Source organism: Lepisosteus oculatus, chromosome 8 (assembly GCF_040954835.1).
Source record: "Lepisosteus oculatus isolate fLepOcu1 chromosome 8, fLepOcu1.hap2, whole genome shotgun sequence".
NCBI classification, from domain to species: domain Eukaryota; kingdom Metazoa; phylum Chordata; class Actinopteri; order Semionotiformes; family Lepisosteidae; genus Lepisosteus; species Lepisosteus oculatus.
In genome coordinates this window covers 4,496,443-4,522,694 of record NC_090703.1, presented here as the reverse complement: position 1 = coordinate 4,522,694, position 26,252 = coordinate 4,496,443, and the positions used below count along the sequence as shown (strand labels likewise).

Below are 26,252 nucleotides of genomic sequence, written 5' to 3'. Positions count from 1 at the left end.
CTCGCCCGAAATGGAAAAGAAACCAAGTACAAAATGGCGCAGGGGATCCTCTGCAAGACATGCGCAGGAAGCATTTGGAGTTTTTTTTTATTTTTTATTGACTTTAAACTTGCAGAGAACATATTGCAGCTCTGTGCACACCCCCCGAAGTGAAGAAATGAGTGAGGATAAATGGAATTGCACACAAAAGGCGGAGAGGCAAGATAAGGCTAATTTCTAAGAGTAATGCTGCCTCAACGTGATACGCACTGCAAGACCATCCAGCAGGAAACATACGAACCAGGAGTGACATTTGTGCTTGTTGCTTTTTTTAATTCGTTGTGCTGTTTCACAATTGCCAGGAGAGGTTTTATTGAACTCTCCTCAAAAACACATCAAAACGAGCCACAGTACAGTATTTTAGTTATTTCCCCTTAGTGCACCACCGCGCCTGCGCAGACGGCGGAAGGTCTAATCCAGTTCCGTTTCAGTGTGACAAAGCCGCCAATGGCTAATTAAGAGGGGCGTTCCCTGCGTCTCTTCAGCCAATCGGTGCCACGGGGAGGCAAACTCCGGATGAAACGTAGCCAATCGCCTCCGCAAACGGCTCTACCATTAACGAACAGGAATCCAATCACGACGCGAGAAAGCACCAACCAATGGGGAGCCGTATGTACGAGCGCCGCTTTCGGATCAACCAATCAGCTCGGGAAAAGCGCGATGTCCTATAGGATTTTGAGTATCGAGGAGCCAATCACATTGCTTTAAGGCTACCACTACTGAATTTGTAGCCAATCGGGTTTCGAGAAGCACTGCCTGGGCTCAACAGCTTGTTATTTCGTTTATTGCTTTGGCAATCCTGCTGAGTGGTGAACAGTCAGATCAGAGTATGTAAGTATGGGTCTTAATATCTCACCCAAAGGTTATATAGAAGCAGATTTTTGTAGCGAAATTGCATGTGTATAGTGTCAACTTTGTGTTTTTTGTTTTATGGGGCGTTGATAAGTAGAATTTGTATTAGTTTTTTAGCGAAAAGGAAAAGGTGGGTTAAGAAATTGAATGGCAGGACCAGTCGGCTTGTTTTTGCGGTGAATTGCGCCTTTTGTGGATTGATTTAAATAAATAAATCCTCCGGTTTGTGTCGTACTCCGATTTGCAGGCGGCCTGGTGCTGTTTGAAATCGCCTTTGCCCCTTTACTTGTTAGGAGGGGACCACACGGAAAAGCCTGACTTGAGGCTTTCCCCTTTCGCAGAACTAGGCGGTTTAAATCGCCATTTGAGAAACTGTCTCTCGTCTGTGAACATGTATATCTCCCCTTTTTTTTGGGGGCTGAAAAAAATCACGCTTAGACGTTGCGTTTCCCACCCCCACGTCGAAGGCAAGCCTTTTCTCCGTCTGCAGAAGGGAAAAGCGGTAGTGGCTGCCGGAGTTAACTTTTGAGTGGGGAGGAAAAATTAAAAAAAAAAAACCCCATCGTGTGGCACACCTCCATAATTGCTCGGAGCACAGAGCCGCCGGAGCTGGTGTGTTGTTGCCTGTGCGCTGACAAGAGTGCAGCACCGAGAGCAATGGCGACGTGACACAGTCGGAATGGAGCAAAGCGGGAACACGCACACACTTGTGATTGTGTGTCTGTGTGTGTGTGCGTGTGTGCGTGCATTGGTACTGGGGCAGCCCACGGCCGGCCCCGTGTCCCGATCCCCACGAACCGAGCTCGGGTTCGCGGTCCCGGTGAAGCCCGGGGGGGTGGTGGTGGTGTGTGACTGGGGGGGGGTGGTTGGGGGTTGTGTCTGTTCCCCTTAACACGCCGGGCGGTTCGCAGGGAAGCCGCAGAAGGGAATGCCTTGGTTTCGTCAAATATTGGGTTCTGATAAGTTTTTTTTTTGGGGGGGGGTTAATTTAAGAGCAAGAGTTCAATGCAATGAATGAAAAGTAACTCTGACCCTGTCTCTTTCCCCCCACCCCCTCCCCGGACGTCCTCCGGTGTTTACGTTTCGTGCAGCCTGACGGTCGGCCTCACCGACTTGTTTCACAGTTTTCTTTCAGAGCGATCGGAGACCCTCGAGCTGGACTCCCTCAAATAGCCCTTTACGATGAAGGTAAGGTCGCCTTCTTTTCACGGCGAACCCGTAGCCGACGCCTTTATCTCAAGGCTGTACCTTTTGTCGTGGCACAGAAGAGTGACAAATTAAATGTTGCAAATGCTTCCCGTTTCAGTCGGGGTTTTTTGTGTGTGTGTGTGGTAATATACGTTGCTTGGGAGCAATCTGTGTAAAACCAGATGGCTTATTTCGAAGTGTACTTTTTAAGATTGATGATTCATCTTGAGGCAAGTGGGCTTAATTTTTTAAAAGGGGAAAAAAAAACATTTTTTTTGTTTGCCAGTGACATTGGGACTTTTTCACGTGTAAAGTTCACATTTGAGCACGTTTTTCTTGTTGGAGGGCTCTGGACCAGGGTTTTGGGTTTTCAAGGAAACAATGTTCAGTATTAGACGGTATACACTGGCTTTAAACCTCCCCCTTTTCCAGCCCGTGCGTGTTAGTTGATCTAGCAAAGGAGAAGTTGGAAAATCTCAAATTTGAGCACTTCTTGATGATTGTGCTTAAGACACTGGCATCTTAAGTTTTCTAAGTTCAGGCCTTTTGATGACCCTATTGGAAGTGATATAAAAGTATGGAACATAATCTGGACCGTAGTAAAAGGTATTTCATTGTTAAGTTTTATATGACTGGCAAAGTTCATGGATGCTGTGCTTTAATAGTAATAAGGCAATGCTCACGCACTGACCTAGTAAGCTTGTTTCTGCATCTTTTAGTGCCTAACACCCCAACTGCAAGTTTCCACCCTTGGTTAAATCCTTTCATTAAACCGCTGTGCCTTAACAGAAGCTACAATAGAGAAGCATGTCGCAAAGTATTTGCAGAGATGACAAGATAATTTATGATATTGAAATCTGCTGTGAATCCGAAAGTTAAGAAGGGACATCTTGTTTCATGAAATAACTGAGGGGAACAATTTAATGAAAAAGAAATATCCGTGTTCCTTTCTTTGCAGGCAGCGGATGAGCCTGCCTATCTAACAGTGGGGACTGATGTTAGCGCCAAGTACCGCGGTGCCTTCTGTGAGGCAAAAATTAAAACCGTCAAGAGACTTGTAAAGGTTAAGGTAAGAGACTTCAACCAACTGCTCTGCCTGAGAGACCACTTGATTCTTAGTGCTTCATAACTGCTGCAAGTTAAACAGCAGAGGATCACCCATCCTTTAACAATGATGTGTCCATTAATTGCACACCCAGCTTATGTTTGTTTGGGAGTTTACCTTTTAATTCAGATGTTTTCTGAAGGTTAAAAAAGTGTTGTTTCAGGCATCCTCTTTTCTTAAGCTAATGGGTTGTAGTATTTAAAGGATTAAAGCTGAACGTGTAGTTTGCGTATTGTAACATTTACAAAATACACTCAGTTTCAAGACTGGATCTCATTGTCTAGAACAGTTCAACAAAATAATATTTGAATATTAATATAACTGCCCCAATATTTTTTTTTAGGTTGTAGATGACACTCCGTTCATGGCTCTATATGTGTTGTCACAAAATAAACACTGCACTTGACACTCTTTGAGGTCAAATGGCTGTCCCAAAAAAATCTGATTGTTAATATGTATGTCAGGGTATTTTTCTCACGTTCTGTGTTGATTTGGCAAACTGTTAGGCCCCAAGTTGCAGTTTTAATTCTTTTAAGTATTCACGGGTATCTCTTAAGGACTACAGAGAGCTGTGTCATGACTGAGGGGTGCTTGTTTGCTTGGAAGGCTTCCTGTATTTCTGGTGTGGTTTGCATCATCAGTGAGCCAATACCCTAGAGCAGACTGTCTACCATGGTATTCCCTGAAGCAGTGCTGACGAGCAGAAGTGATGCTTTCTGAGTCAGCAGACGTCACACAGTGTCGAAACCTGAGACCGACGTAGTTTAATATTTATCCATTCTTTGCAATTGAACCCAAGAGCGGGTGTAAGTCTGCGAAATGCAGCAAGACCTGGAAACCAGCTAGTATTGTATCCCGTACTATTGATATGGGGTCACTTTTGGGCCTTGAAAGAAAAGTCTCAGAAAAGATCTTAGCTTCATAAAAGACTTTTGTGCTTCTTTGCGCAAGCAGCTCAGCTATGTTATTGAAGTCGATAACCTGGTTTCTTTCAAGAACGGCCGGGTGAAATGATTGGGTCACTAAGATACTAAAAAACAACATGAAGTGGTTGGGCTGAGAGGCCTCCTCTTTTGTAACCGTTCATATGTTTTAAATAGAATATATCATTGTCAGTGATAAAGCTTTTTATCACCGTAATCTGCTAGAGAATGTTTTCTGTCATGTGTTGCGTTTTACGTAATATGCGTTTGCCTCCAAATCCCATCCTATACAGAATCAGCACATTAGATAAAAAAATGTGCCAGCACAAAGGAACCTGAATGCTGCTTGTTAGCAATGTAAGCTGTAAAATTCAACTTAGGCTCTTAAAGGTGAACTAACTGCCAAAGAGAAGTCAGATGCTGAAAGGGTGTTAGGTTTTTAGGCTCCACTGCTCAGTTGCTTTTGCCATTCCAAAGAATCTTCCCTGTGTTATGTGATGATCAAGACTATATCTGTCCACAGAGCAGGTGATAATTGCTTCAGTATTTTATTTGCTAAAAAAAGTCCTGTGAAACATTGTGGTTAAAGCTGTGCTGTGCTGTAGCTGTGTTCTGAAGAAAGCACAAAAAAGCAAATGGAAATGCATGTGAGTTTTGTGAAATACTTTTGTTTCAAGGTATTTACTGAGGTTGGTAATTTTTTGTCTGTCTGTGCCCCGAGATGCACTGGGTGTATCCCGCTTGGTGCCTATTGTGTGCCAGGAGAGGGTCCGACTCCTCCACCTCCCTGTATTGGATTGAACAGTTAGGGGATGGATGATGATTTTCTATTTGGACTGTATGTCAACTCGCAAAAGAGTGTAATCCTTTGGTCTATATCTAAATCATAGACTGGCATTCCAGTACTGTTGTCGAGAAAACTAAAACTCTTTTAAATATGCGCTTAGCTTCCACTTTTTACTTCCAGAGACGTAGCATTTTGCAATGAATAATAATGCCTTCCATTTATTTATATATTTCCCGAAGGATCCCAAAGGACTCCCTTCATCCGCTGAAGTGCAGCACTCACCTGGGTGAAGTGAGCAGCCATTCTGCACCTGCAGCCCCACTGCACCGCAGATCAGGTGGAGAAGTGGGACATTGCTTCAAAAACTGACTTAAAAGGCATCTTTAGGGAGGCCAGGTTGTGCAAGCCCAGAGTGGAGTTTAGGCAAGACACTGGGGTTTAAGGCCCTGCTCTCTGAACAGTGCCAGTTTAATGACCAAGTTGGCTGGCACTTTCTAGGATACAATGCTCCTTGTTCATCATACATAATTTCCTTTAAGGTCTCCCATCCAAAGCATGAGCAGACATAGCCTTGCAAAGCTTCTGAGATCAGGCTAGATGATGGTCATGTGTCTGTCAAAAAATAGATCAATATGGTACATGACCCTCATGAGATTGAATCCACAACAGCCCAGTGACAAATCCAGAGTCCTGACCACTCTTCTGCAGCCTGTTGGAGGTGGCTTGGATTGATAAGCTTGTTACTTCTAGTATTTTGAAGTTACTAATGAGCCTTTTTTTTACATAGATACAGCTGGCAAACAGCTAGTTTTTTTTAAATAAGTAAGATGTCAAGATATCAGAGGACCACTAAAAATCTTTGCTGAAATTGCAGTCATTTTTGCCCTGCTTACTCAAAAATATAAGATTTGTCCAAGTACAATTCTTTGCCTCCTGTATGTTGGTATAATCACACTAGTGTTGGTTATTTAACTGGTGGTGGGTAGTATGAATGGCTTTAAAGAGAGACTGGTTGATCCTTGAACTAAACATAAAGTATAAAGTATTACAACAGATCAAATCCATGTGTGAAACAGCAAGCATACTGAACAATTTGGCATCTATGAGTGCTATGCAAAGCAGCGAAGTATTTTTGATCTTGAGAAATATTACAAGCCAAGTTTTTTTCAGGTTAAGCATATCAGATTCATAGCTGCTGAGCAGTTTAGTGTCCCTGGACAGGTTTATTTTGAAAGTCCGTAAGAGTAGGTGACCATTTTCTAATGTTTTTTTTTCTTCCACTTTTATTTCCTTTTTTTAAAAATTATTTTGAACTACAATGTTACAAATACCTGCAGTATTATCGCAAATCAGATGCATATTTATATTAGCAAAATACAGTGCATAAGTTCTGGAGTGGTTCCTTTTTTATGAGTTCTGAAGAACATTGCATGGGCTCAGCTTATCATTTTTATATGATCAAATGGGGAGGCGTGTCAGCTTGTGAGCTGCAGAGGACCACGTAGAGGTGAATTCTATGCTGAAAAGCAGAAGAAACACAGTGTCTCAGAAGGAAAGGACATACGAGGCTTTCTCCACGTTTATTTTTTTAATTGTAAGAAAAGTTTGTGTTTGTTAAGATCTCTGTTTATTGACAAGTGAAGGAAAGATTTAGGACTAGTTTTAATGATCACTATTTGCAAACTGTTCTTAAAGAAAATTACTCTGCTTTGAGAAGTACCGTTATAGTTTACAGTAGAAAATACTCTCTATTTAGGATAAAGTGGTGCTTTATCTTTTGATATTTCTGGACAAATTTCAGGTGAGAATTGCAGTAAAATTATATGAAATTCCAATAAAAGCCACTCGTACTGTTTGTGTTTGTGACACTGCTCAAGTAAGAACATGCCCTGGAAGCAGCCCAGTTCACCAGGGCAAGATGTTTCTTGAAAGACAGACACCACACAAGCGCAGACCAAGGGTTGTTGTTGAATTGCCTAGCTGGTTGGCTTTCTGGCTGTTCTGGAGTGGCTGTATTTTACATGAGATCGTTCAGCCATTTCAACAGCTTTGGTCCCCTGATGTAAAAAGAAATCCAGGAGTGCAGAATAGGAACATGTTTGTTTTAACAAGAAAAGATTGTAGACTTGACCTGGGAAGTTCATAACGAGCTCAGAATAGCCCACAATTACATTTTTGATAAGTAATTGCACAGGTTTGATTTCTGTGTTGTGCAAGGCCTGCTGAGGTTTTGTTTTACGTTTCACAGTTATTGGAGAGTGTGAGGCTTTTGAGGTCTATAGATGTGTCACTGTTTGAAGTTAGATCAACTATAGATGCAAAGAAATAATATACTAGCAAGTGTTATGTTTATTGTTTTGTTATTGATAACAATGGGTATTTAAATCATTGAGAGTGGTGCTAAGTCTTTGGTGGGTTCCTGTTTTTTCCCCAAACAGCAATTCATTGTTGAGATGGATAAAGGGCAGGCTGGCCGTTAAATGTATGAACCCTTGTCTTTGTTGGAGTGTAGCAATGTTGTTGTTGTCGATGGTGAGTGGTTTTAAAAATGTTTCTTAGAAAATCTAAAAAATCTTATTAAGTGGCTATATTGAAACTGTCATGCAGTTTTCACTAAAACAGAAAAAGGGTTCCTTGATTAGTTCTGAAGATTATTTTCCAGCTTCTGCAGTTTGGCTTTTGAGTAGATTGTGAGCCACTAGCATGACTGAAAACCCTGGTTTTAAGTGTGTTGGGGGCAAGCCCAGCACTTGGGCTCAGGTCACAGCAAAACTTCACTGTGAGCCAGCAGTTCTGAAGACGAGGGAAAAATGTCCTCTCTGCCGAGACTCGAGCTTGCTCAGAACTAGCACATGCTTTTGGCAAAAAGTTTATCCTTTCAGCACGCTGCAGAAGGTGGATAGGGTTGGGTATTTTTATTTCTTATCTCCCCCTTTTGAATAATATCAATCTGACTTTGTTTATATAAAAAAAATCTTGACAGCAATCCAGAATAAATACAGCTCACTACTTTTATCCACAGCTGTCAGGTTTCTGAAACGTTAATGACCACGTTAGCTTTTTTGTTAAAAATGAAAACCGTCAGAATTATTCTTACCGCAAACATTTGAATGTTTGGAAGGTGGCTGGGGGTCGGGGAGGCAGACACATAGGAGAGGCAATGGGAAGAAATTCCAGATTTTCAATTTTCCAACATGTCCAAGGCCAGAAATTAGGACTGCTTTCATTCTGCAGGCCAGTGTGCTTTTGCAGTATAGGATGTCATATGTGTCAAAGTAGAAGTGGATTCACTCAAAATCCCACTTGGCTGCTGATCAGTGACTCCAAAGTGTGTCTGTTAAACAGCCTCATTATTCCAAGTCTGATAAACCCTGCATGTTGACTCTTTCTTAGGTGCTCCTGAAGGGTGATAATACTTCACAAGTTGTTCAGGATGATCAGGTCAAGGGGCCTCTGAGGGTGAGTGTTGTTTGTTTCCTTTCAGTTCGCATCTTACAGACTCATCGGCCTTGGTTAACTTAAAGGGGAAGGTTTAAAAATTAAAAAGTGATTTTCTATCATTGATTTGACATTCTTTGTTCAGGCATTTAGTGAACTTCAGGAAATCTATTGTTCTTCAATAGAATTGCCCTGCAATTATTAACTACTTTGTGAAACAGGAAGTGGTTTGTGTTTTAACTATTTTTTTCTGAATAGAAAGAGTTCAGTCCATTTCCTCTTTATATTGTATTACGAAAAACAATGCGGAAATGTTTAGTTTTGTCAGACTGTCAATGGTTTTATTTGGTGTTTAAATGAACTTTTGATTACAGGAGTCTTTGGTGAAAGATAAGTTCAGTTGCACATAATAACAGCCAGGATTAAAGTTCGGGCCCACTCACAAACCCTGACTTAGTGTGCTTGTTCTGAGCCAGCTTGCGTACCAGCAGAAAACACTTCTCCCTTTTCCTCACTGCTGCACGCTCACTTCTCTGTTGCTGTGTGACTTGAAGGTGGGATCCACAGTGGAGGTGAAGAGTCCTGATGGGCTGTTTCATGAAGGCGTCATCAGCAAACTCACAGATGCCAGCTGGTATACAGTAGGTAAGTTGCTTGCTGTCCTTTTGGTCTTCTTACTCTTGGCACAATGAATCTGGTTTTCTAAATTTCTTTCAAGCAAGGATGTCCTGAGTGATTAAAGATCTTGGCTCAAGACTGCCCTGTTTCAGCTTAAGCAGACATTGCCTTGTCTCCGATCACCAGAATTTTAGGTTAACTTGTAGCCATACTTTGTGACGTAAATATGCGCAAGTAGCAGAAGAGACCTTTGTTCCAAGCCTTGTGCTTGCTTGCATAATGTACTTGCTCAGAGATTAAACTGCACATCACCCCAGGCTTAAATGAAAATGTGTGCTTGTTCTAAAATGTTTTAAATTCAGTTTCTTTGTTGCTTCTGTTTGAGCCTTTTTACAGCTGGATATTTATGTAAACCTGAGATTAGTTATGTTGGATAATAGCGTTGACAGATTCATGGCCTAGGGAGGTTGAAATGTTTGTGTCCGATGAGTGCGAGAAACTTATTTAATTTAAGCTTATATAACTCTTCAAACAATTGGCGAGGGTTATATTTAAAATTGTTGTATTTGTTTGGGCTGCAGTGTTTGACGATGGTGACGAGAGGACACTGAGGAGAACCTCACTGTGCCTGAAAGGCGAAAGACACTTTGCAGAGAGTGAGGTAAAAACCATCTAGCTTGACATCTCCATTGTTAGCAAGTTATGTTAAATGTAAAAAACAAAAACATGAAATGACCCCATTCTCCCCCCCTTTTTTTGTTGCAGACTTTGGACCAACTGCCATTAACAAACCCTGAGCACTTCGGCACGCCAGTCATAGGGAAGAAGACAAACCGAGGAAGGCGTTCTTCCCTGCCTGTGTGAGTGCGCTGTGTCAGCGGTTAGGGCTTCAGTCTGAAACGGAAACGCTCCTGCTTCTGCCAGAACACAAGGCTCAACTCCTGCCCCCGCCAGTGTATACTTTTCAAGGGGAGCAAGGATTTCTGCTTGTTCCTAGTGTACATTCTCCAGGGCTCTTAAGGTTTGAATGGCTCATAGAGTGTTAAATTTATTAAGGCTGTATTTTATGCTGTGACATGATGTGATACATCTGCCAAGGCTAGGACTCATTACATCTGTCCTCCCTTAATTCTATTCTAGTTCATTTTTTAAACTATGCTGCAGCTTTACCTGTGCCTGAGGTTTTGATTGTTAAAGAAACATCCTGGGGATTGATGCCTTTGGCTAGCTCTTAAGTTATGCCAAGACAAGTCGCCACTCAAGAGTGTCTTTGTGTCCTTCTGTATGAAGATCAGCAGATTCTTGTCCTGATGACTTAAACAAAGGTTCCATTCTTTCGTCTCTCAGTGCTGAGGATGAGAAAGAGGAAGAATCCAGCGAAGAGGAAGATGATGACAAGAGGCGCCTTAATGATGAGCTGCTGGGGAAAATCTCCTGCGTCCAGAGCAGCTCCGATAAAACCGCCTCTTACATAGCTTTGGTGAGTGCTGTAAATTTAAATCGCTAACGTGTTAGTGTTAGCTGTTCAATTAAGTCTTTTAGAGCTGGCATGCATGTTTTGCCTGGCTTTTACAAGGGACATTTTTAACCTGCCTTTAAAAATTGCTGTCATTAATGTTATTACATTTATTGAAAAGACATTTGATATCTTTTTTTTTTTGTTGTTGTTGCTCTGATGTTGGTCATGTGCCTCATGCTTATCAGTGTGTTAGTGTGCTACTGACAGTTTTTTGTTTTACATTTTTACTCAGGTTATATCGCCCAGCTGCAGTGATGACTTGGCTATCAAAAAGGACCAATGCCTAGTGCGATCTTTTGCAGATTCCAAATTGTAAGTTTCGACCGTGTGTAGAACTGGAGTGTTTTTGCCACTCTTTATAAAAGAAACGCTAAACAAAAACTGAACCTGGTAATTTTACTGCATTTAGTATCTTCTGTATAAGTGAGTAGTGAAATCGAAATTGGAATGAGCTGTGATGTGATATCTGAAGTGTCATGTTTACGGTATTACCTAGTTCTGCAAATCAAGGGCTTACATGATGATATCTCCAGAGTGGTTTCGCATGACTATGCTGAATTCTTTCTGATGTTATGTTTCTCTTGGCTATCTGATCAGTCCTCGTTTGCAGTTGGATTACACTTTGTGTCTAAAACTACAAAAAAAACTCCCAATAGCTTTTTCTGGAGGTGTGATGTATAAACAATACCAACTTTTGCTTTAGAAAAGCAACTAAGCTGGTATTAATTAAGAATAGCCGTTTCTGTAATTAAATTAAAAAGTTGACTCATTGTGTTGCTACCATAGATAAATCCTTTTTGAATGGTTTTACACCATAATCCTCAATGAAGTATTAACAATCTTTGTGAGACCGAGAATCTCTGTGAATGCATAATATTAATTTGTCTTCAGTCTGTACTATTGAAAAGCAAACAAGGTGAAGTAAGCTCTTCTGCAGTAAGTGGGATTGAATGGTTGTTATACTGGTGTCCTGAGTTCTTCAGTTTTCTTTTCCAGTCTTTGTGTTCAACAGCATCACCAGCATAAATCTACTCTCCTGTTTCTTTTTCTTTCAGTTACACAGTGGCAAGAAAAGACGTCCATGAGCTGGATGCTAACAGCATATCCAAGCCAGAGTATTCCACTAAGAGAGGTAGAGTACAGCATTACTGGTGGCTTTGGTGTGGTTGTGTAACTTGAAGGACCAGTTCAGTGATGTTCTGCCTTCGTTCTAGGGCATGAAGAAGCACAGCTCTTCTTGAAGGCTCGAACTGTCCCTGAAAGCTGGAAGATGGATATGAGTGAGATCCTGGAGTCCTCAAGTAGCGATGAAGAAGATGGGGGACGAAGGGACAGTGAGGATGATGAAGAGAAGGAAGTAGAAGTGGAAGAGGTAGGATTTTAAAATGTGCTGAGTGTCCTGAATCTCAAGACCCCCCTTTTTATATTGACTCATCTGTGCTTGCTGTATAGCGCGTTGAAGCTTGATGAGGTGTCGCAGTAACAACACGTTCTGCGAGTTTGGCTAACGAGGGATGCTGGTGAGGTGTCAAAAAGGGAAATCAAGAATTACTGGGTATTGGGGTACTTGTGAAAGCGGCCTAAATGTTTTTGCACTTCTTTATAGAAATAAAAATGAGTGGTATTGGTATCTAGCTGGCGTATTTGGATTCCTCTACTTTTTACTTTCTATTTGGTTTATTTCTAGTTGCTGAACGAGAGCCACAAATGATGAAAGGCTGCAAATGAACTTAGCTGTGTTACAAGGTTTTAGATAAGTGTTGGATAATTTTCAGTGGGTGAACTGTATCATGTATGAGTTTAGGTGTTTTTAGAAGTGGGTTTGCTAAAAAATGTTTTTGCATTGTCTTCTCAATAGAAGTTTCTTTTTTCCTTTAACACAATGTTTGGGTCTGCTTTTCTAAAACGCAGAAATTGATGTCTTGGTCAAATACCCGTACTCTAGTTTCCCGAATTGCTGTAGTCTGTGAAAATGTTTGAGCTACAGAAAACAACAATAGAGCTTATTCTTCCTGTTCTCCGAGCCAGGCAGAATGGTTGTACACATGGCTTCCGACAGCGTTTCCATGGCAACACACTGCTGGCTTTCATTGAGAGCATGCTCTAAAGATAGGAGAGCTTAGCTGAAGCTTGGCTTCCTGCCTGTGGGTGTTTGCCAGCTGCCTTTAAACGAGGCAGTCAGACTTGCTTTCCTCACTTGATGTTTAATTTGCTGCAGACGTGCAGCTTCAGAAACGAGAAGTGTAGCCATGTAGCACTGTGTTTAAAATTGGGAGGCTCAATTTGGTTTTCCTGCTCACAGAAGTAAGTTTTGACCCCACATTACTGTGAAGGATTTGAAACCAAAACTGTCGTCTTTGTGTGTTAATTATTTACAACATAATTGGAACAGGTTTTGTTTCCATTGTTGGAAAGAGTTTTTTCTGTCTTTGGTGTTTGCATTGGTGTATGCTCAAAGTACTTGGCACGTATTTCAAAGAAATGTACTTCACTAGCAGAATTGCCATTGTAAAAAGGTATTTTTTCTCAATTAATACTAATTTTGCCTTTATGTATTCATGTTTGTGAGGTTTGTGTTTAGTCAATAGTAGAAAAATGTTTCACTCAAGGTTCACGGCTATATAGTAGGGTTGGATTGTTGGTTTTTAATGCCCTATTGTGTATTTAAGGTGTTGTGGGTCTGAAGAGGCTTTGTAGAAGTTTTGGAGGTGCAGCAGAACTCAATGTGTTACAAAACATTTTGAGTTCTTTAGAACAGACCTGAGGTGCAAAATTACTGCAGCTGAAAATTTTGGGTTTGTGTTTTAGCAAATCAAGTAATGCATTCTATATGTTCAAAACTGAATCTAATGTTATGAGATGTTGTTTACAGTATTACCTAGTCTTGCAGAACAAGAGCTGACATGATGATATTTTGAGAATGGTTTCGCAGATTGTGCTGAAGTCAGTCTGATGTCTCATTTCTCTTGGCTATCTGATCAGCTCTCTTCTCGGGTGCTGTAAAGCCTTAACAATTTTTCGTAAAATTGTATTTTTTTTTCTTTTTCCCCTAAAATATTTGATTTGAAACATGCTGAGCAACGTTTGAACAGTTAAGACAATCTGTATATTAATTCTAGCTATTGTATTCACTAAATTATACAAAAACAAATTCCCTGTAGCTTCTAGTCTGAACAATAAAAGTAACTCTTCATGCTTTTTTTTCCTAGTGTAGAAGTGCTGGTTTTGTTAGCACCCACCTGGTTTGGAGCTGCCAGGTGTGTGAGTCTGGGCTCCCGACAGTGACACTGGTGTCCACCCAGGGACCAAGGAAGTGCTCCTCTGGCCCCCCTTCCTTACGAGCTCTGCAGGGACATAACAGGCTGCTGAGCAGTCGCCGGAAGAGGGGCGCGTCAGTCACTGGCGTCGTCACAAGAGGCGGGTCGCCCCCAGCCCTCTCCCCAGCTGCTGGGGCAGTCCCAGTGGCTGTCAGACAGGGGCGTAGTGCAGGGAGCACACTACCTGGTCACGCCTTTCGGGAGCCCTCTTTTTATCGTAGGGCTTAGGAGTTCCTGTGCCTTCGTTGCGAAGTACAGAGTGAGTGTGGGTGGATCATAGCGGTGGTGTGGACTGAGTTTTGCAGCAGTCCTGGTGAGCATGTGGAATAGGCAGCAAAACAAGGAGCAGCTTTCTAGAGGGCGCTTATCACACAGCTACAAGCCAAAGGTCTTAGTGCACCCTGCCCACCGTTCGGTGACCTGTGGATTTCTGTCCCACCTGAACAAATAGGTTAGTGAGGAAGCAAAGTGTCCTGACAAGTCCTGAGCGTTGAGTCACTGTGGGGCTTGTGTGAAGTTTCCTCTTGGGTGTTGTGATATTGACCTTGGTCTGTGGAGTATGAGACATATTTCACACAAAGAAACCCACAACAAAGCAAGGGGCCTTTGTAAAGAAGGTGGAAGTGTGTTATGCTAATATCCCCGTCCTTTGGGAAACCATTGTAAGCACAGTGTTTTACTGTGCTGACAGACTTTAACGACGTTATTTATGCAGTTGGTATTTTTAGACCAAAAGTGTAGCTGTCTGCCTTTTATTTTGTAATGCATTATTCATCTTTGAATTGTATTCTGATTTGTCATGATACTCTCTTCATTATAAATTCACTCCGCACATGTCTTCTGAATCTTCAGGCTTTAAAGGAAAGCACTTTAGTCAGCTTACAATGTATATGGAATACTGCCTTAGAAGGAACTGGATAACTTTCTCTGGCTCTAAAGCAAAGTCATTTTTACAGACCTCTAATATGTTAATATTCCTTAAAATGCTTTTGAAAAAACTGTTATGTGTTGGCTATAAAATAGCTGTAACACATTAGTACTGTCGCTGAATTATTTAGACTAAGTGTATTATACAGATGAAAGGGGGAAAACATCCCTGATTGTGATTAATTTGCAAGATGAGTTCAGTATTTCAGGTAATTGCAGCCATTTTTATCTCATTGGAGAGCTTGCTCACTATTGTCAGCAACTGTTTGACTCTGTAACCTTCTTGTCTCTTTAAAGTAAGTAAAACCTGTTTTCCTTTCCAGTGCTGTTGTGAAAGGATTTGTACAAAATGCAGAATACACCTTTTAGCAGGATCGTGCATTTTACTGAGAGAAAGGGCCTTCTGCCTGCCTGCTTTTCTAAGTGTACTTGTGCTGAGACTCTGGCAGAAGTACAGTTCTTGAGTGCAAGTGAGGATGAAGCTGATGATGAGGATGATGGCAGGCGGGTGTGACTTGTGTGCTTGTTTGTTTACAGCCAGAAGAGGAGCCTGACCCTGAGGAAAGAGACCACTTCCTGCAGCAGCTCTACAAGTTCATGGAGGACAGAGGTAAGGTCTGCTCGGGACTTCCTGACTCTTGCAAGCCACTGACGGCCAGATCAGCTGGCTTGGGTTTGACTCGCTGGGTTGAGGTTAATGCTTTACTTGGGCTCTCGTAATTAGATACTGCAGGCTTAAGAATGTCATTTCACTTGATTGTGGGTCGTTATGGCAGCACGATGAAAGATGAATAGGTTGCCACCTCGAATTCTTTGCAGTGCATGGCACTTTCTACAGCCCCCTAACAAAATATCAAGTGTTGAAAGGTAAAATTTCTGAAATCCCTGAAATTAAATTCCTGACTTCATCGACAGCATATCGACGTAAACCGTAGGTTACAAAATGCTGCCAAGCAATTTTCTTGGCGTTTTTTACCTACAAAATGCTTGTTGTGAAGATGGCTCAGTGCTATTTTTCCACAGTTTTTCAAAGCACACATTTAACATGAATCAGCAATGATTTTTCCCACAGCTTTGTCACTTGGCATGAATTGGATTCTGGGCCACTGTTGGCCTGTGGCCCCTGCTCATGTAATATAAATGTTAGGTAAAGCAATGTCCAATGTTTGTGGTTCACAGGGACTCCAATTAATAAGCCCCCTGTTCTTGGCTACAAGGATCTGAACCTCTTCAAGCTTTTCAGGCTGGTGTATCATCAAGGAGGATGTGACAATGTGAGTGAAATGTGCATTTGTGCAACTTGATTGACTAGATTTTTGCATACTGAACATTTAATGAAACTCTCACTCTATACATGTGTGCTTTGTGAAAACTAAATCATGCAGGTTGTGTATTGATTACATGTTCATGGTATCATTTTCATCAATTGATTATTCATTACTGACTGTGATACTCCTTGGTGTCTTACAACTGTTGCATGCCAAATCACCACAGTAGTGAGAGAGTTGCTTGGGAACAGGCGAAAGGGATTTAATCTTCCAAATGTCAAGCTTGGTGAGAAAAATAAAGGAACCAATATGCGCCACTTATCAAGACAGTAGAGCCTGTGACAGTTATGTGAGAGTTAAGCTATCGATGCCCTGCTTGCCATTGGACATTTGTGGGTTGAGCTAGGATGTGAGACAACTACTGCTCCTAGACTAGTGAACATGCTCCTGCTTGTACATAATCTATGAGAGGAATGGAGCAGAATCCCTTAAGACTACAACCTGGTGCAAAGCATGATTCACTGATGTTGTCCCTTTTGCTGTAATGATCACACATGCCACAGTGTCACAGTAGACATCTCATTGATGACTGATGTTAATCAGTGTAATGAATTTACCGAAGTTGTTTGTTCAATAAAATGTCAGTGCACCTGCTGCATAAGATCATCACTTTTCTCGGTCATGAAATTGTTGCAGCTGAAAATGCTAGGTTTTTGGAATGTGTAAATGCTTTTAATGTCTAAACATAAGTATTACATGTCATTAGTTTACTTTTACAGCTAGTTTACAACTTGTTTGATGGATAATTGCAGATTGAAAGTGGTGCAGTGTGGAAACAAATCTATATGGACCTTGGGATTCCTATTCTGAACTCTGCCGCCTCTTACAATGTGAAGACTGCCTACAGGAAGTAAGTCGAATTCGTAATACATTTTAATTTGTTGTAAATGTAGACTCTTACCACTCATATTTCAAGTAGTTAGTGAATTACTAATTGCGAATGCCTATCTATATATATAATGCGAAAGAAAATCTGAATCTGCCTGTGTATAGATGCCTTTTCCATCCTGGTGTTTTTCCAATAACTAAATCATAACGAACTATCGAAATTCTGCATAATAGCAGAATACTTGTTCCCAGGCCCTTCAAATCGAGTATATCTTGTCTATTCTCATTTCTTTCTGATGTTAAGTTTGCTTCTTGCAGTTGTTGAGCTCTTGTTGCGATGAAGTACGTTTCCGTTCTTCTGTCCTGCAGTTTCATGGTGTACAATCCTCTTTTGCCACGCAGGTACCTCTATGGGTTTGAGGAGTACTGCCGATCAGCGTGTATAGAGTTCAGGACCATCCATCACAATGATCCCAAGCCCGCAGTCAAAGTGGAGAAAAAGGCTGATGTGACGGAAGTAGAGAAGGATCTGGAGGAGGAGGAGGAGGTGTCCGAAGACCAGGAAGAGGCGGTGGGAGAAGAGGCCTTGACTGGAGGAGAAGAGAAGCCCCTGGCAGAAGAGTCCGACTCCAGCAGCGAGAGTGAAAAAGAGGAGCAGAAGGAAATCCGCTACCCCAGGGTCAGGAGGTTTTTCTTGTTTCCAGAGAACAAGAAAATACTTGATGCTGTAGTCGGTGTTAAACCATTTCAGGCTACTTTTGGGATTGTTGTTTTTGTTTTGTTTTTTAATTTCCATAGTCTGTAAGCGTTATGGTATCTTTACCCCGGTGTTAAATTAGGAGGCAGTGAAACGTAAGTTCGAACAGCACATGTATTTTTCATTTTAAGAGGTTTGACTTTTTACCGTGCTTTGACTTCAAGTAATATTGCAAGTTGAATCAAAAAGACTGAGGGTAGCGGTGAATCTGTGCAGGAGTCTGTACTACTTCGTTCATAGATAAAAATAATCACATCGCATGAATAATATTTGCATAATTGCGTACAGATATTATAGAATGCTTTTGAGACTGTAAGACAAATGTTGAAATGCTTTCTGTGCCTTGTGAAATGCTTTCTGTGCACATTTAAATGGTCACATTTCACTGTAGCTGCTACAGATGCCGTGATGAATTTGACAGTCATTCATGTGCAAGTTTCTCCTTCTGCAGGGGAGGAGGAGGTGCACGGTGACCCCTGTCAGATCTGAAGGAAAAGATGCCATCAAACTGGAGCGAGTGAAGGAAAGTGAGCAAGCGGACGAGGTGGGAGACGGGAAGAAGGACCGGCAGGAGAGCGAGATTCCCGGGAAGAGAGGGCCGCCGAGAGCCAAGGCAGAGCGGAGGAGCAGGAGGCTGGAGGAGTCGGACAGGGAGTCCGAGGAGGAGGAGCAAGACGAGCAGCAGCAGGAGGAGGATGAAGAGGAAGAAGAAGAGGAGGAGGAGGAGGAGGAGGAGAGAGGAAAGCCGATAGAGAGGTCACTGCACTACTTCACTTTTCTCTGTTGAGAAAATAAAGGGCATGCACACAGCAGGTTTATTTAATGTTCCGGTGTGGAAAAAGCAGAAAAAATGTATTAATTGGCACCGCAGTCTGGATTTCTTCATCACCGATTTCAGTGCTTTTTATTTAAGTCACTTAAGATTTCTGTGACTTGCAGTAGAACTACTTCATCCAATTGGATTATTGAATGATGATGCAGTTTAACAGTTGTAGCCATTGAGGTTGTGCTATCTAGTGCGATTTGGGATTTTAACCCAATCTGAATAAAAAGGCACATTTTTAAATGGCAGAAAATGTTCAGTCTTCCGTAGGTAGCCTATTCTCTCGACGAAACATTTATGTACCTGTTCTTTCTACGCATTAGGACCGAGAAAGTGGATAAAGTGTTTTTGTTGGCCATTCCCTTTGTGACAGCAATATGCTACAAAGAATGGTGTAAGAAGTGAGACAGGCGTGTAAATGAGCATTAAAATGCTGTGTGGAGGTGCGAGTTTAGCAGCAGAACAGAGGGAAAAGTCACCTTTCCAGGCAGAATTAGCACACAGGCCCCTGCATCCATTCATCAGTCTCACTTTTCTTTATCCAGGGGTGAGAGAGAGAACAAAGAGGAGGCTGAAGAGGATGGGGAGGAGGATCATTGCCTCACTGGGACTAAAGTAAAAGTAAAATATGGCCGGGGGAAAACTCAGAAAATCTATGAAGCCAACATTAAGAACACTGAAATGGATGATGGAGAGGTTCTGTACTTAGTGCACTATTATGGATGGAATGTGAGGTAAGCATAAAGCTGGGTGTTTCTTTCAGCATTAATTCAAGTGGCACTTGAATAGCAAAGCTGTGCGTTAGATATATTTGTGTTCTTGTCATTTCTGGAGAGTGATGTAGATCTTTGTTAAAAGGCCTAGTATTAGTATGTCTGCTTTTCACAGCGCTTTGTAAAGCTCTTCTCAAGAAGCACACTGATGCTTCTGATGTTCCTGGCATCATGCAGTGAGATTTGGAGTTGGTTGCTAGCTGCTAGCCTTGGGACTTTGTAATGTTATTGGAATGAATGGCTTTCATAGTGCTGTTTCCATGTTTGTTGTGTAGGTATGATGAGTGGGTGAAAGCTGACAGAATTATCTGGCCGGTGGACAAAAGTGGGACAAAAAGGAAGCAGAAGAAGAGAGTCAAGGTGAGGTGGTGTGCAGACGTCGGCGAATGCTTTTAAAGGAACCGTCAGCTCGAAAATCCTTTGCACCTCTCCAAAATAATTGTTGTTTTTTGCTTCTTAGAATAAAGATGAGGGTGAGAAGGAAGAAAAGAAAGAGGAGGAAAAACAGAGCAAGTCCAAACGGGGTCGGCCCCCCCTCAAGTCCACCCCTCCCAATTCCTCTCGGAGTGTCTCCAAAACGCCCAGCAGTGATGGCAGAGCCAGCTGCAAGAGCGCACGCCTCTCCGATGCGTCTGCGCTGCCCAATGGCGTCGAAGGTATTCCTGCTTTCTAGCTTGCGCTTTCCGCTGTTCGGAAAGGGTGTTGATTTTTCTAGTTCGCGGTTGTTCCTGAATGGGTCGCAAGGCCGCCTCTCTGTTCGCCAAGACGTGCGTTTGGAGTTGTTTTAGCACATGTTTATAGGTAGGAATCTTGGTTTTCAACAGAGTAAGCTTTTAAATTTAAACCTGAAACAAGCAGCTTAATTTTCTGGTTTGGTTAGCTTCATGATTTTACAGTCTAGAATTATAATGAGCTGGTTTTATAACAAAATAGAAGTATGTTTTTGAAGAAATGTTTTGTTTTCCCTGCTTAAGGGTCTTAAAGGAATTGGGTTCAGAATTGCTAAAGCTCTGAGTGGGATTCACAAAATGCGTTTTCTTTTATAGGAACACCTAGAAGGCGGACAAGGCGGACGTCTGGAATGACTTGTGATTCTGATAGAGGATCCAACGGTAAGGTCTTGTTCGCCGTAACATCGGGTTCATACTTCAGTAGCACAGGAATACCATGTTTGTATGCAGATGAATATTTCTAGGGTGCAGAGGACCTCTTTTACTCTAGAAACACAGGGCAGTAGACATTTGGGCTAAGCACATTTCCTGAAAGGGCAATTACTCTACATTTATTTTTGAGAATATTAGTGTTCTCTAAATCGGTGGAGGTATGCAGATATCAGCCTAGTATTGAAAAGGGGAGAAATCAGCCCAGTTGTGGTCGGTGGTGTTTTTGATCGTTATTCTGCTGACACTTCCCAGTAGGAGAGAGAGCTGGCGGCAGCCTGAGAGAAGGTGCACGATGCTTTCAACAAGTTGCCTGATATTCTGCAAGATACAGTCAGGCTTCAAAACCAAAACCTTTTCCTTTCAGTAATTGTCAGTTTGCTGTTCTGGACGTTCTCTCTTAAAACATTTGCAGATAGATATTAATTAAAACGATATTTTAGAAGTAGTTGACTGTTCCTGTTTCAGCTTGTTTCCGTTCATATCCCTTTTCAGTGTTAATGATACTGTCATTAATGGTATGAATAAGTCACTGTTTATGACATTTATCTTGTGGTCATGTTGAAAGTGTTTATTTCATATGTTAGTTGTGACAATTTATGGAAAAAAAAATAAATCGACAGTTCCTGATATTTATAATGGTACAGCTTTGAGAAGTATTATTCCTTTAGGAAACAGTTATACAATGTGTACAAAAGTTGACCATCAGTTAGATATTATACCTACAGTATACTGTAATGTGATATGTAGCACAAATAGTATTAAAGCGTTTGGCTTATTTTCCTTATTAAGCATTGTGAAGAGTAAGTGTATAGTTTCAGTAGCATGGTTCATTGTCTTTTTGGATCTTAAACCTGAATGTAAAAATAAAGCTTCATTCTTGTGCTGCTATCGACAACTTTTAATTGGGTGATTTCTTAGTATTTAAGTATCAAAGAATCAAAGGATTTCAGAAATATATTTGAGAGGGCTTATTTTCTGCTTTCCTTTTTAAAAATAGTCAACATCAAGCACTGGGCATAATTATCACTTGCAAAACTTGAGCATCAACTTTAATTTTTAATATCGTTTTCAGGGTTGTCTGACTTGTTCGATTGGTCAAAAATTGTCTTAGTACATTGTTTTTACTATATTAAGCGAATAAGTAATGAAGTAAAAGAACTAGGTTACAATATATCTTTAATTCAGTGTTACCATAGAAGGAAAACTATTTTTTTTGCTGTTGCTGTCTTTTTGCTGTGATACTGATCCTAATATTTCTCCCTATAAGATTCTGGTAATTCGTCAGAAGAAAGTGAAGCTGAGGACACTCCAGGAAAGAAAGCAGACCGGGCAGATATCCCCGACGCCACACAGGGTGGTGAGGCAGAGGATGACAAAAGCAGCGCTGAGGAGCGCGAACTGGAGCAGGAATGTCCCAGAAGCCCCCAGGAACAAAGGCGAGAGCCGCCTATGCTGTCCGAGGAGGAAGAGCAGGCAGAGGAGTATGTGGTCTTGGAGCAAGATAAACCAATAGAGCAGCAGAAAGAGGAGGAGACGGGCAGAAAGGAGACAGAGAAATCCCCAAAACCCAGGGGGAGGCGGAGCAGGTCCAAGGAACCCAGTTCAGAAATGAGCAAGCCCCCCACGACCAACCACACGGAGAGCACAGACACCTGCCTTCTAACGCCCGAGAAGGCAGAGCCGGCAGAAATCGCAGAAGCCTTGGAAGATGCTGAGCAGGAGCTGAAGGACTCCGACACGGACTCGGCCAGTGAGGATGTCTGCAAGGAGGACAAAAGGCCGGTGAAAAGGAAGGCTGGAGAGCAGCAGGTGGCCGACAAGAAGGTACGCTTGGAGAAGAGGGAGGAGCAGAAGACTGTCTCTCCTGAAAAGAAAATGGAAGTCGATGGCATCTTCAGGGGGGGCTGTGAAGACAGTTTGCCGGATGACATTGTAAATAAAATGGAGATGCCTTCCCTCACCCCGGAGGTTGTACCACCCGTCAAAGACGGGACTGAAGTCGGTCCCGAAAAGCCTGCAGATGAAAGTGAGCTGAAAGAGGAGGAAGAGCTCATGCCACAGATTGGCCTTGAAGCCCTGATGTGTCACGAGGTTGACCTCGATGACCTGGACGAGAAGGAGAAGCCCCCAAGCGAAGAGACGGTAGACGACAAGTCTCGGGCTCTGAGCTTGGCGGATGTGGCCGCCGGGTCGCAGCAGGGCTTCCCAGTGGCCTCTCCAGCTGCCGCTCCCAGCCCCGACGAGTCGCACAGCACCAAGAGCGAGAGTGACACAACGATCGAGGTGGACAGTGTCGCGGGAGAGTCTCAGGAAGGCCTGTGTGAGAGTGAGTCTGCCAATGGGTTTGATGCCAGCACCAGCTCCAGCAACTGCAGTTTATCCCTCCAGGAAAGGGACAGCAAAGACAGGGGTGAGTCTGACACCACTTCTGTCTGCTATCTGGCCATGTGTGAGCTGATTTATCTAGATCAGGGTCTCCGTACCCTAGTCCACTTATGAGTGTTTTGGGATACCCCCAATCCTCTTTCTCTAAAGACTATGAATACTTTTATGTTATTGATTAAACAAATTTGTTCTGTGGAGGGGAGCTCTGCTTCTTGAAGGTTGAAGGGTATTTTGATTTTGTTTTCTTGAGGATCAGTAAATGAACTAATTTGGTAAATTTAACTGATCAATGGGAAATAGTTTCAGGTCTTTATAGAGATTTCTTTCCTGCTAGATATGAGCTTCCCAGGACCAGGTCTAGACACACCCGATCTGGACAAATATGTTGTCTGAATTGCACATTGTGTTTTATTTGGAAAAGGAGCATAACTTTTGGCCATACTGAAGTACTGTTTATGATCAAATAGTCCAGTTTAAATGTTTAATATCTGATGGTTTTAATGATGTTATTGAAAATTGTTTTTTCCTACCTTTTAATTTAGGTCAGAAGAGGTCAATGGATTGTAATAACAGCTTGTCCGCTAAGAAGCAGAAGCGTAACCAGAAACGCACCAGTGTAGCATCTAAAAATGAGAAGAATGGAGCAGGTGAGTTTCTCTTTTTTTCAGTCTGTTTGCCCCACATGTGCTGAAATGATGTGGTGTAATTGAACACATGTTCTTGTAATGCAGGGCACAGCAGCGACAGTGAAGACCTTCCTGCCATTGAGAACCCCAGCAAGTGCACTCCGGTGAAGCACTCCGGCGTGTCCAAGGCCAACAAGCTGGCCCGGTCTCCAGCCAGGGTGACGTCTCCGAGCAGCAAAGACGCGGACAAGGAGAAACACAGGGAGAAGCATGCTTTTCCTTCCCCGAGAACATACAAGTGGACCTTCCAGCTCAGTGAGTACTTTTTTGGGGGGAGACTTTGTTACTTAACTTAATTTGACTGTCCATTCTGTTCAAATAAATTGAAAATGTTTGTAACAGAGCAGGTACATTTGTCAGTACAATAGCATAGTGATTTTATTTTTTTCAAAAATTTACTTTTTTTCATTCGTGTATACTGAAGATAAAAGAAAACACACTGCATTGTGTAATGTTGATTGTTATAGTATGTCTAAGCCATAGAATAAGAATCTCTCAAAACTTTTGTTGGTACAGCGGAACTGGACAGTATGACAAGTACAGAAAGGATCACCTTCCTGCAAGACAAACTGCAGGAAATAAGGAAGTACTATATGTCACTCAAGTCAGAGGTGGCTTCCATTGACAGGAGACGAAAAAGATTAAAAAAGAAAGAAAGAGAAGGTAAGATTGCTCTTTATTCCACTTGAGCTAGCATGAACCAAACGCATATCTATAAATAATACTTCACAGTTAAGTCTGATATGTTCTTTGCTTTAATTCTCAAACTGCCTTGAGGAACCTGCACTCTGAAGGCCTGTTGCGTCTCGAAAGCTCTGCTGATGCGCCTGTCTTTTGTTAATTGAAGACAGTGCCTAGTGTGCTTTATTGAAGGACTATCGTGAAAAAGAAAGCGATCACTGATCTTCCAGTTTAGGTTGTAATTTAACTGATTTTGCTGTTGGCAGTTTCTCACACGACGGCGTCCACATCGTCCGGTTCCTCCGATACAGGAATGAGCCCGTCCTCGGCCTCTCCCACCCAGAACACAGTTGCAGTGGAGTGCAGGTGATGAAACGCTCCCCTCTGCCTTCCCAGCAATCAGCTGCCTCCATGGACACAAGTACTGAGACTCTGACACAAGCAAGCATTGAAAGCACTCAACTGGATTGACCATGCCAGTCCAATCTCTGTGCACTTTCCCGGCCCTTGTTTGCTTCCAATTTCCAATTACACTTCAGGAATGGGAAGAGGAGTTGAATGTAAACTGGAGATTGGTGAAGCCTTACTCATGGCAAATTATTCTTCATTTTTTTTACAGTATAAAGCACTTTTTTCAGCAAAAACCTTTTTTCCTGGTTCCAGTCAGAGGCCAGCATAGACGCTGTGAATCAGTTATGTGTTCCTTTAGTATCAGTGCTACGCCAATACCAGGCAACCCGTGTGGTCTTTAATTTGAGGAATGGTCACTACTGACCAGCTCACTGTCAGGCCGGAGTTGGTTAGGTCGAAGGTCATTAAAAGATGCGCTTGCTAAGCAGAACTGCCAAAGTACAAGTGTTCAGCCGAGTGCCCTATTTTGAAAAGTGGGACAAAATAAAGTGCGAAAGAGAATATAGTTTACTGAAAACTACAATTATGTCTTCCACTTTTCTAGTATTTTAGCACAGAAAATTATGCAAACTTTTTCGAACTAAATGTTTACAGTGGAATTGGAAAATGTTTTCAGTAGACTAATTCCCTTGGCAGTTTTATTTTGTCTTTTTATATGTAATTGCAGAGTTTATTTTGTTATGGAAAATTTCAAATAAGTATATATCACAGCAGTGAAGTTATTTAATGAAAGATTTCTAGACATGACATTTTGTGTAAAATAAAGGTATTATGTTGTGACTTGTTAAATATATTTATTCAGACAGTGGACATAACATTTTTTTAATGTATTTTTTAAAAAAATAAATAAAATAATTGGATCCTCCCAAGCTCAATTTTTACTTTATGGAAAAATTATTTTTAATTTGGAATTCACCATACCATAAGCTTACGTGTAAAATCATTTTTTAACCTGTGTATTTGCTTTACACCTTTGAGACACGATCTCTGCGCAGAGTATATTTATATATTTTAAAGGAGCACACCATGTCTGGGGTGGCCTAAGTTTTTTTTCGTTTGTTTGTTTCAACTTTTATACCGATTGCCTGGTACTATTTTTTTTCTTTTTAATTTATGCCTTTTTTTAATTTTGTCCATTGGAATAACAGGAAGTATTGCTACAGGAACATACACGACTGTCCAACCTAGGAATTAACCTGTAGGTGTAATCTTCATTGCATATTTTGTACATAGATCTTCCAAAAACATGTATTTGAAAAATACATTTTACACAAACTGTAAAAAATGAATTATTTTATGATTTTTTTATTCATCTTTGTATATTTAAAACAGCTTTGTGGCCCTTTGTATCTAAATGTTAATATTCTGTAGAGACCTAGTGCAGATAATTTAGACTGTATATACAGAACTCTTGGCTCTACACAGCAGTGGGCCTGAACCAAACCTAGTGTTACGTAGAAATACTAAATATATTGTACATTTTTATGTTTTATAAACTTTTTATTTCATCAACATTGTGAAGACTTACTTCTTTCAAAGATAGTCTTTTTAAATTTCTGGGTGGTGAAGGAAAAAAAAGAAGTCAGATTTCCTAAGAAAAGCCATTGTATCTTTATGTAAAATAAGAACTACATTCAGTTTTAATAAAGATTTCATGTATGATTTTATTTTCTTTTTATAATTGCTAAGATGCTTTGGTCAGTT

General features: G+C 41.5%; 1 protein-coding gene and 2 non-coding genes across 6 annotated transcripts; all 3 read left to right on the top strand.

Annotated features, from left to right (window-relative positions):
* The first annotated feature begins 770 nt into the window (after positions 1 to 770).
* On the top strand, positions 771 to 26,215 carry arid4a (AT-rich interactive domain 4A). Of its 4 annotated transcripts, none has more exons than XM_015350445.2 (25): positions 771 to 870; positions 2,016 to 2,079; positions 3,038 to 3,148; positions 8,288 to 8,353; positions 8,887 to 8,977; positions 9,532 to 9,611; positions 9,716 to 9,810; positions 10,298 to 10,430; positions 10,702 to 10,781; positions 11,525 to 11,601; positions 11,684 to 11,841; positions 15,251 to 15,323; positions 15,893 to 15,987; positions 16,794 to 16,891; positions 17,272 to 17,548; positions 18,078 to 18,382; positions 18,995 to 19,183; positions 19,498 to 19,582; positions 19,683 to 19,878; positions 20,269 to 20,334; positions 21,653 to 22,795; positions 23,313 to 23,417; positions 23,502 to 23,711; positions 23,973 to 24,119; positions 24,404 to 26,215. In XM_015350445.2, the coding sequence occupies exons 2-25, from the start codon at positions 2,074 to 2,076 to the stop codon at positions 24,505 to 24,507; spliced, it is 3,990 nt and encodes a 1,329-aa protein (XP_015205931.2). In that variant the 5' UTR covers positions 771 to 870; positions 2,016 to 2,073; the 3' UTR covers positions 24,508 to 26,215. The 4 variants fall into 4 exon arrangements, with proteins under 4 accessions (XP_015205931.2, XP_015205928.2, XP_069049134.1 ...); XM_015350442.2 differs by having other exon boundaries at positions 23,964 to 24,119; XM_015350444.2 differs by having other exon boundaries at positions 848 to 866; positions 23,964 to 24,119.
* LOC138241119 (small nucleolar RNA SNORD53/SNORD92) lies at positions 10,982 to 11,066 on the top strand. The gene has a single exon (XR_011190312.1). It is a non-coding gene; the product is annotated as a small nucleolar RNA SNORD53/SNORD92 (small nucleolar RNA).
* LOC138241118 (small nucleolar RNA SNORD53/SNORD92) lies at positions 13,368 to 13,451 on the top strand. The gene has a single exon (XR_011190311.1). It is a non-coding gene; the product is annotated as a small nucleolar RNA SNORD53/SNORD92 (small nucleolar RNA).
* Positions 26,216 to 26,252: the final 37 nt, after the last annotated feature.